This window comes from Herpailurus yagouaroundi, unplaced genomic scaffold, assembly GCF_014898765.1.
Source record: "Herpailurus yagouaroundi ecotype Mexico unplaced genomic scaffold, PumYag 205, whole genome shotgun sequence".
Lineage (NCBI taxonomy): Eukaryota > Metazoa > Chordata > Mammalia > Carnivora > Felidae > Herpailurus > Herpailurus yagouaroundi.
Window position 1 is genome coordinate 5963847 of NW_024412436.1, and position 10990 is coordinate 5974836.

General features: G+C 48.6%; 1 protein-coding gene across 1 annotated transcript in view; it reads left to right on the top strand.

Moving 5' to 3' along the window:
* ILDR2 (immunoglobulin like domain containing receptor 2) overlaps positions 1–7519 on the top strand; it is a 57410-nt gene extending 49891 nt beyond the window's left edge. The window contains exons 10-11 of the mRNA XM_040451650.1: positions 2–292; positions 1589–7519. Coding sequence (XP_040307584.1) covers positions 2–292; positions 1589–1624 — 327 coding nt within the window. The 3' untranslated portion in view covers positions 1625–7519. The remainder of the gene's footprint in view (position 1; positions 293–1588) is intronic.
* The last annotated feature ends 3471 nt before the right edge of the window (positions 7520–10990 follow it).

Here is a 10990-nt window from a genome sequence, read left to right on the forward strand (position 1 = left end):
GGCGCGGCCCGAGGGCGCCAGCCGCGGCGGCAGCCTCGAGACGCCGTCCCGGCTGAGCGCGCAGCTCGGCCGTCGCAGCGCCTCCTACTACGCCTGGTCGCCGCCCGGCACCTACAAGGCGGCCTCGCCGCAGGGCGACGACGACGACTCGGCCGACGACGACGACGACGACGACGCGCTGCCGCCCTACAGCGAGCGCGAGCTGAGCCGAGGCCCGTCCTACCGCGGCCGCGACCTGCCCTACCACGGCAACTCGGAGAAGAAGCGGAAGAAGGAGCCCACCAAGAAAACTGTGAGGCCGAGCCTGGCGCCCCTCGTGCGGGGAGCCGTCGGTGGGGGCGGGGGAGGGGAGGGCAGGGGGGAGGCTCCGGGGGGAGGGCCAGGTGCCGGGAGCCGGGCCGCCGGCTTTGGGAACGCGGATGCCAGGCCGGGTTTTGCCCACCTCGCTCTGCCCCGGACCAGGTGAAGGCAGTAAGCAGGGGGCCCTGGAGAGTTGCCAAAAGCAGAAATTGCGGGGGTGCAGATGTAGCGTCTCAGATCCTTAAGAGCAGCTTTAAGAAGCGTGTGGCGTCAGGGATTCGAGAATCGTTACCACCACAGACGTTTAGGGGGGCTTCTGAGATCTGTGTGCAGAATGTGCGATGCATGCGTGTAGATGCGTCCCCCCCCCCCCCATCTCTCACCCCTTGCGGGGAGGGTTGCATAAACTTCCGGATGCGTTCACAGCCCAGAGAAGGTTGGTAGCTACTGCCGTTTTTGAAGGACAGCTCACTTTCCTCCTTGACATTTTGTTGAATGTAAACTATAAATTGTGCTCTGTGTATGTGAAGGAAACCTTTCGGTCCCTGCCCGGTTAATTGTCTCTTTTGTAATTGGCCTTACATAGATTGTATTGTTTTCTCTCTAAATGCCAAGGGCAGCCCGGTCCGCCCCTCAGCCCCCAGATGTGAGCTCTGGAGGTCAGAGAATCGCCAGGGGACAGCCCCAAATGCCCGCTCTTGGTTGTCAGAATGCCTCTGCCCCCTGTGCTCTGAAGACCACTCTGCCAGCCCAAGGGCTTACCCTCCCTCCTCAGTGACCCTGCTTCTTCCACCATTTTGTTTTTCATAACTCAGGGTGGACCTTTCCTTTAGTGTGCAGTATGGGGAGAGAATATGAATGGGAAAACGTTCTGGCATGACTCGTAGCCCCTCCAAAACAATTAAGTATCTTTCGTTGTTCTTCAAAGAGTACAATGAGATGACCTGTGAGGTACCGTGAGCAGGGAATGAACTTTAAGGTTATGTCAGGTTTACGGTGCGCCGTCCGCACTAGCGGTTATGGGACTGTAAACGTAGTTAGCCCTAAAGGTCTGGGAGGTCATTGTGTGGCCACGGAACTAAGTTCCGTCAGATGCGTGTTGGCTTCAGCACCAACTGAGGCTTAGAAACTGTAGCCATAAGCCTGATGGAATGCCCTAAGAGTCAGGGTGCGCCGGGCTCTGAACAGTTAGGTTGTAGCCTCTGCCCAGGGGACCATCTGCTGTGTTGGGTTGGGGTTCTTTAACCGTCGTGTGGCTTAACATTGGGCTCTTCCTGCTCTTTTCCAGAGTGACTTTCCAACCAGGATGTCCCTTGTGGTCTGATGTTTGTTTTCAAGCCGTCTCTCTGGGTGACTAGAAATCAGGAGCGGACTATGGAGACAAGACACAAATCCAAGAGCCAGCAGGCCCGGGACTTTCTCTGGACACCACCTTGGAAGATTTGACCTTTGCTTTGGCAAGGGATTGGGGGGAGCGTCCTTTAAGGGGGGGGGGGGCTGATTCCAAACTTCAGCGTACATCTAACTGGTGTGAGAAACAAGAGGACTACGTTGTGAGAACATTCCACGCACGGAGTGTCTCATCCACTGAGTTCATCCTGCCTGATGTTTTTCCTTAGCCAAACCGGGATTCCTTTTCCAATTCTTAAAGGGAATTAGCTCTGGACCGCCGATCCCTGGAAAACGCCTCTGCCTACGGTATGCGCTTCTGTACTTCCTGTGCTGTGCTTAGAGACAGAAGAACTTATTACTACCATTAGAAGAAGGCCTGATACTGACAACAGAAGATAGCTTTAGGCAAAGTATACCTTTTACCCCCGTCTCCCAGTCACTAGTCAGTGACTATTGTTACGCTAAAATCAGAGGGCCTTTGGTGAGCTCAGTGACAGTGACCTGCTGGACGATCACAGAAGTGACTTCAACTTGCCGTTCCGAATGACATGCCTTGAGTGGCTGCGACGAAACAAAAGAGTATACGTTTTTGAAAAGCTGTGCAAGTGGGATTTCTTTTTCCACTCTGAGAACATAAACTGCTTTTTCTCCTTCTGCTGTGCACAGTGACATGTGAGTCCCGGACATTAAGGGCTCTCCTCACCCTCCTTCTCCGGGACTTTTCACATGGCGGTGCCACCCACAGAGCCCCACCTCCCTCTGCACCCTGATTCACTTGTCATCAGGTGCCTTTTGATAAACGCTTAAAACGCACACATGAAGGGGAAGGGGAAGAGAAAGGACAAAGCAGTAAGTAGCGAAGAATGGAAAAGAATTTAAGGGGAAAAGAATATACGATCTCATTATGTTTTGGATGTGGGCCATTTCCCCTACAGATTCCACGTGATCTTCTCTGGTTTTGTACTTCATTTACCGTGAGTTGTTTCCGCCATCCCAGCCCTGCCCTTCCAGGACACCGGAGATGGTGGAGTGTGCAACTCTTCGCCTCATCAGATTGCTGCTCTAGATGCTTTGGGAAACAAGTGATCCGGCTCTCTCGGGAAGCAACACTTCCTATTCCCACCCTTGCCTAAATGACAGATTTTGCCTAAATCCCAAAGCTAGATATCTCTGGATGTTGTAATTTGTGTAGATTGCAAAACAAAACAAAACAAAACAAACAAACAAAAAAAAAAAAACGGCCATAAATTCTTCCCTCCTCATCAAGAGGTGCGGCCTGTTTCTCTACCCCTTACATCTGGGATTGGCCATGTGATTTGATTTGGCCGGTGGCCCAAAACATGTAACACAAGCAGAGACTTGGAAAAATTTTTGTGCATGGGGCCTGTTTTCTCCTGCTGCTCTTGGAAACCCTGCAGTTGCCACTAGGTGCACAAGCCTGGGCTGTCCTGCAGCATGATGAGAAAAAAGGCCCGGTCCCCCTGCCACCCTGACAGCCCATCAAGTCTCAGCTGATCGCAAACACCGGCGTGAGCCAGCCGCGACCAACAGAAGAACTGCCTCGCTGAGCCCAGCCCAAGTTGCTGATTCCTGCTCAAGGCTGAGAAGTTGGTGCACCTGTTACATGTTCCTTTCTCTTGGAGGAAAAGCTATTTCTACTTGTCTGGGTGTTCTTCATCCCTGACTCCATCTAACTTAGGCGTCTCACAGTCTCCACTTTCTTTGGCAAACGTTTGTCAAAGCTTTTCACCCCACGCCATTGTGGTGGGACACAGGGTTGGGTCAGATCCCCGGAGGACAATGATACCTGGCCTCCCAGCAGTGGTAAATTTTTTTATCTTTGAATCCCCGGGCAACCTACGAAGGTTTCTTCTTCAGCAACTCCTTGGTCTTCTCCAGAGCGACCTGATTGGAGCTGGGCCCTATTCTCAGAGTACCATTCCACTGGTATCCATTTACTTCGTGACGTGTCCAAAACCGTCCTGCGTGTGCAGTGAAATAAAGAAGTGGCTGGTGGTGAGGGTCAGAGGATGAGTTGATATCACTGCTTAGAGGAGAACTGGCCCACCAAGCGACTTTGCAGTGGCTTCGGCCTGTCTGAGAGGAACCAGGGACGGTTCAGGCCAGCGCTGGCACTTCCAAGGGTGGGGGACACAAGCCATAACCCTGGTGCTGAGTTTTAGACTTGCTGGTGTGTCCCTGGCCTCTAAGAGCCTAGGTCTAGTCTGTTTGTTTTGGCCCCAGTTCAGACGGAGAAGATGATTAAACATCATTTCTTAGTCACCAGCTTTGGATTTCAACTTGCTCAGGCAATTCTAGAGAATATTGGGTAGCTGTAGTAGCTATTATCTCTTTATACTGAGCACTGTGTCAGGCTTCTCTCCACCAAAGAGCCCCATAGCACCAGCTGCAGAGACCAAACATACTGCTTTTGTTAGCCGAGGGCATGTATGATTTTGGCGAAGGTTAGGGGAGTCGTGGAAAAGAATTTGTAAAATTGGAGACCTGCGGTTCCAAAGACGACAAAACTACAGTCAACACGATACGAAACACAACGATGACAGGCCACCCAAGTAACCTGGGGACATAGGACCAGGTTGTCCCCTGTAGGGCTGCATGAATCACCGAAATTTCCAGGCCTTCGGCCAGGAGAGAACACCTGCTTCTGGGTATGGGGCCGCAGACAGGGTTGACTGCGCAGGTGAAGGTAAAGCTGGCCATCCTCGGCACCCCGGCTCTTCTCAGCGGGTCCTTTTGTTTCTTCCCTGAATAGCGTTTCCCACATAGGACGGACTCAACACACATTAGCTTCCTTCCTAGGTCCCACTGGGTACAAAATAAGTCTTGTGGAAGACATGGTCTCTGTCCACTGGGACCCTGCAATTGAACAGGCGAAATAAGACATGCCCAAGAAAGAATTAGGAGATTTTATGCATATAATGTGAAATATTGCTATGGATAAATTATAACAAACCCAGAGAATTAAAGTTTTTAAATTTAAATGGGTATATTTTGATATTTAAATGTTGTGTGTGTGTGTGTGTCCATCCATTGTATTTAAAGATCTGCTCAGTGTCCTGAAAAGCCAGTGTTAAAAAAGTGTGACTGCAAGAGGTGAATTCGGATGGGGGAGGGGGGAGTACAAGGCCGAGGGCCCAGTGGGTTGATGGAGGAGCTGCTGTGTTTGCCTGTGAGTCACAGCTGAGTCAGGGATGTGTTGGATAAGAGGGCGTGGATGCAGGTGGCAGGAGGTATCCCCCAGGACTGCTTCTTTAGGTCCTGCGTAGACTCGCCAGGAAGCCCGGGACGCTTGCGGTGGCCCCGGTGGTACATGTCAGCTGTCCCGCCCGGGCGTGCTCCCGGGGGAGCTCTGCGTCTCCTTATCCAGGGGCTCCATTCCGCAGCCGTGAGTGTTGCTGGCCACCGTCACCCGCACGGAGCAAGTCTGGCGGAGATAATGGGCCTCTCCTCTCCCTTCCCGCGACCGTCCCTCTGCACCTGGCACGGGACTGTGCAGAGTGGGGGTGGGAAGAGGCTGCCACCGGAGCCCGAGGCGCTCCGTGCTGAAAACAGCCACGTCGGTAAATAGTTCTAAATAGTCTGAAAGACTTCACGTAGGCAATCTGATTAGACGTCAGGCAGCCTTTTCGGGAGGCCGAAGTCACAGACACTGCTGTAATCCAGCCCCCCTTTCCTTTGTGGCTGGAGAAACGAACTGTCACTGCCATTAGTGAAATCACAAATCTGATTCAGCCTTTAGACTCCAAGCCGTTGCTGCTGGGTCAGTGTTTCCCCAAATTGCCTAACCGTACAAATTACTTGATTGCTGTTAAACATGTAGTGTTGGGCCCTGTCTTGGAGATTTATTGGGTGGGTCTGCAGCGAGGACTTGTTCTTTTAACGTACGTTTCAGAAGAGTCCTGTGATCAGACGCGTTTGGAAAATGCTGCACTAGATCGTAACTAAGGTGCACCCCGGTCTCGAGGCCCCCTTGGGCTTTGAAATTTTTGCTTAAACATCTTGGGGAGGTCCCTTTTACTCCCTTGGGGCTGGCAGTGGTGAAGCACCCAGCAATCTGGCTGCCACGGTGGTAACTGACTCGCCAGGGTCCAGGGGTAGGAGAACTGTCTGAGGCAGAGAGAAAGGAAAGCTAGGCGCACTCCCAAGAACCTGTTCTAGATGTTTCTAATCCTGGAAAAGTGATCTGTTGTGACGATCCCAGATCTGACAACAAGAATTACAGGTAATTTTCTCATTCCCTTGATGTCACTCCGAGCAAAACTTAGATCGTGAATAGAAAGGAAAAAGACCATTGGGAAACGGCAAATCATTTTTTGAAGCATTCAAATTGCCAGCCTGGCTGTGGTCAGCACCCACTGCCACCTTAAGGCCCAAAGTGAGATGGATGGGCAAGAATAACAAAATCTACATTACCCTTCCAAGGTCAGATTTAGATGATGCTAGAATCTTGCAAGAGTTGAAACTGATTTATAGGATGTAGAGATCCAAATTCACCAAAATAGGGCCTCAGGTACTTAAAAGTCCTAGAGAAAAAAAGTGCCTAGTTTTTTGTGTTTTTGTTTTTTTTTTTTTTTTTTTCTTCCTGCCAGGATCCTACCTCCTAGTCACCTGGGAAGCTGATCCACAGAGCTTGAAGTGAGGGGCTTTTGCCACCAGAGTGGAACAGAGATAATGCTGAGCTGCTTTAAGCGGCAGCCTGAGTTTTGGCATTGCCTGAGGGAGATAAGAAGGTTAATAGTAATGGTATTTGTGTTATTTTTGTGGCGTATTACTGTTTGCAGAGCACTTTCACATGCATTCTATCCTTTGATCCTTACGACACCCTCCTGCCTTGGAGGGAGGGAGGGAGGGTGGATGTCGTGACCTCATCAAACAGAATGTAAAGCCGACGTTGAGAAAAACTAAGTGATTTGCCTATAGTCCAAAGGCTTTTAAAGTCATGGAGACAGGCCCTCTGTCTTGGATTCTTCCCGGGCAATTCCTACAACACCTGCAGGACGGGGATCCGGCTGGTTTGCACCCGGTGCAGAGTCCTGGACCCCGTGCCCACCCACACGCCGCCGGTGGGGCAAGGCTGCGAAGCCGGCCACTGGGGGCTGCCCCTCGCTGCCCCGCGTCGCCCCTCAAATGTGGCTCTGCATGGAGCCAGCCTCCCTCCACGATGGTTTCTTTTTCATCAGCTGTGCTGTGGGGGGTGGGGGATGGGGGGGGAGGAGGTGACAAAAAAGGCACTTGAGATTTCAGAACCCTTCCTGAAGAGGAATTTCTGAGCCAAACTAGAAATTGATCTAGACTCAGAATTCTGGGGCTTGGGGGCAACCTGCTTAGGCGTGAAGTATCTGGCACCGTCACTCTCTCTCGGGGATTTTAGGTGGCACTAAGAGGGACTATAGGTAGGAGACGATGCAGCTGTTTAGTTAGAGAAGTTTTGTCAGGGTTTCTCGCTGGGGCTGGACACGCGCCCGTGCGGTCCGGCCCCTCTCTTCTGGGAAAGCGAAAAGAGGCACGAATAACTTCGCTCTTGCCTTGGCTGTAAAGGCAAAGCCACTTTCTTAACAAAGGCATTAGACAGTACCCCGCGAGAGTTTTCCTTGTGGGACCGCGCAAGAGGAATCGAAGGAACGACAGGGCCGAGGGGTCCGAAATCTGTCTCATGGGAGTCACGTGCCCGGCTATTTTGTGCCTTGTCTGTGGCATCAAAACTAAACTGTTGTTGTATCGCTGTTGCCCGTGATTTTTTTCCGGTGTCAAACATACAAAGTGAATTTGGTTGTAATGTTTTAATCTAAATAAAGTGTTTCACCTACGTTTGTTATCAAGAACTCGTAATTAATACCTATGTCTGATCGTGATCTGACGTTAAAAGACCTCAGCAGGGAAGAAAAGATCACATAGGACTGCCTCGGGTTGTCGTAAGGACCGTAACAGAGGGGTTAAGGACTGTTAACAGAAGGCCGCGGGACCGCAGGGGAGTCGAGTGGTAGCAGCAGAAGGATGTTGTCACAGACTTTCATAAGCTATGGGCTCCATAGCTCCTGTTGTCACTCTCCCTGCTCTCCACAGGCCTACATTCAGGAGGAGATAAGGGGTAGGAAAGACGGCAGGACAATGTGATGGTACCTGGCTCCTTTTCAAAGAGGGCACGAAATGGCACTTGGGGAAGGGAGGGAAAAAAAAAAGCTATTTGTGGGAGAATGTTTTAAGTTCTAAAGAGATCTGAAAAATTCCAGAGATCTGAAACATATTTTTTTTATTAAAAAACAAAATTTTTTTTTTAATGTTTATTTTTGAGAGGGACGGAGCACAAGAGTGGGAGGTTGCAGAGAGAGGGAGACACAGACTCCGAAGCAGGCTCCAGGCTCCAAGCCGTCAGCACAGAGCCTGATGCGGGGCTCGAGCTCACAAACCGGGAGACCATGAGCCGAGCCGAAGTCAGATGCTCAACCAACTGAGCCACCCAGGTGCCCCTAGATCTGAAAAATAATTAAGAGAAGGCCACTGAAAACCTTTGTTGGCGGAAGAAGGGATCAGTACCTCAGGGGTGTAGTAATCCTCTTCTTGGCGAGGCCTTCTCAAGGGAGTCTCAGATTCTAGGGTCCTGGTTGAATGGAAAACCTGTCATTTCTTGAAGCATCTGGACTCAATTCTCTCAGTAGTCAACTTAAAAACGTTCCCGTGTCGGGGCGCCTGGGTGGCTCAGTCCATTGAGCATCCAACTTCGGCTCAGGTCATGATCTCACGGTTCGTGGGTTCAAACCCCACATCGGGCTCTGTGCTGACATGTCAGAGCCTGGAGCCTGCTTTGGATTCTGTGTCCCCCTCTCCCTCTGCCCCTCCCCCACTCATGTTCTGTCTCTCTCTCTCTCAAAAGTCAATATAGATTAAAAAAAAAAAAAGTTCCCAGGTAGATTTAACTTAAAGATAGACCCCAAAACAATTTAATTCTGATTATCTTCTCTGGACTTACTGCTGTTTTGTCCATTGTTTTATTTACCTTGATTGGCCAGCTTTATAAAATATTGTGTTTAGAAAAATAAAATATTGGTTTATAAAATGTTCATTTAGAATCATTCACATTTTTTCTACACCTTTTCTTTCTGCATTTCAGACCTTCTTTAGAAATCTTTTCCCTTCTTTCTTTCTTTTTTTTAAATTAATTTATTTTGAGAGAGAGAGAGAGAGAGAGAGAGAGAGAGAGAGTATCCCAGACAGGCTCCGTGCTGTCAGTGTGGGGCCCATGATGCGAGGCTCTATCTCAGGAACCTGGAGATCATGACCTGAGATGAATCAGTTACTTAACAGACTGAGCCACTCAGGCGCCCCTCCCTTCTTTCTGAAGGAAGTTTTCTCTAGTGATGGTCTATTGGTAGGATACTCTATCAGTTTTTAAGTCTTTACTTCACGTTCTTAGGAGATAATTTCACTGAGTGTACAATTTTAGTTATTTTTTTTAATATGAAATTTATTGTCAAATTGGTTTCCATACAACACCCAGTGCTCATCCCAACAGGTGCCCTCCTCAATGCCCATCAGCCATCCTCTCCTCCCTCCCGCCTCCCATCAACCCTCAGTTTATTCTCAGTTTTTAAGAGTCTCTTATGGTTTGCCTCCTTCCCTCTCTGTAACTTTCTTTTCCCCCTTCCTCCATGGTCTTCTGTTAAGTTTCTCAGGATCCACCTAAGAGTGAAAACATATGGTATCTGTCTTTCTCTGTATGACTTATTTCACTTAGCATAACACTGTCCAGTTCCATCCACGTTGCTACAAAAGGCCATATTTCATTCTTTCTCATTGCCAAGTAGTATTCCATTGTGTATATAAACCACAATTTCTTTATTCATTCATCAGTTGATGGACATTTAGGGTCTCTGACCTCAGCTGCAGCAATTTCTTACTTGACACATCTCCAAAGGCAAGGGAATTAAAAGCAAAAATGAACTATTGGATCCCATGAATAAAAAGCTTCTGCACTGCAAAGGAAACGATCAACAAAACTAAAAGGCAACCAACGGAATGGGAAAAGATCTTTGCAAATGACGTATCGGACAAAGGGCTAGTATCCAAAATCTATAAAGAATTCACCAAACTCCACACCCGAAAAATAATCCAGTGAAGAAATGGGAAGAAAACATGACTAGACACTTCTCTAAAGAAGACATCCAGATGGCCAACAGGCACATGAAAAGATGCTCAATGTCACTCCTCATCAGGGAAATACAAATCAACACCACACTCAGATATCACCTCACGCCAGTCAGAGTGGCTAAAATGAACAAATCAGGAGACTATAGATGCTGGCGAGGATGTGGAGAAACGGGAACCCTCTTGCCCTGTTGGTGGGAATGCAAACTGGTGCAGCCGCTCTGGAAAACAGTGTGGAGGTTCCTCAAAAAATTAAAAATAGACCTACCCTGTGACCCAGCAACAGCACTGTTAGGAATTTACCCAAGGGATGCAGGAGTGCTGATGCATAGGGGCACCTGTACCCCAATGTTTATAGCAGCACTTTCAACAATAGCCAAATGATGGAAAGAGCCTAAATGTCCATCAACTGATGAATGGATACCATTTTAGATTAATAGTTATTTTCCCTCAGCACGCTGAAGATATTATTCTGTTCCCTACTGGCTTTTATTCTTTGTAAGTCCGTTACCAATCTAATTATCCTTCCTTTGTAAGTAATCTGTCTTGTCTCCCTGGCTGTTTCTAAGATTTTCTTTTTGTCTCTAACGTTCTTTGGTTCAATTAACATGGTGTTGGGGTGCCTGGCTGGCTCAGTCAGTTAAGCGTCAGACTCTTGATTTCAGCTCAGGTCATGATCCCATAGGTCCTGGGATCGAGCCCTGCCTCGGGCTTCAGGCTGACAGTGCAGACCCTGCTTGGGGTTCTCTCTCTGCCCCTCTTCAACTCTCTTTCCCAAAATAAATAAGTAAACATAAAAAAAAAAAAAAAACACCCAAAACATGGTGTGGATTTCTTTTTTGCTTATTCAGGTTGGGATTTGTTGTGCTTCCTGAATCTGTGGCTTGGATTTTCCATTAATGATGGAAATATGAACATGTCAAATATGTCTTCTCTTTAAGCCCTCTTTTGAGAATTCCAGTTCAATGTCTGTTAGACCTTTTCATTCCATCCTCCATATTGCTTAATCCTTCTTTTGTATTTTTCATCTCTTTGTCTATCTGTGCTGTATTTTATGTAATTTCTTCAGATTGATCTTATATATAGTTCACTCCTTTTCAGTTGGCTCTGATCTTCTCTGTTTTAATTTTAATTA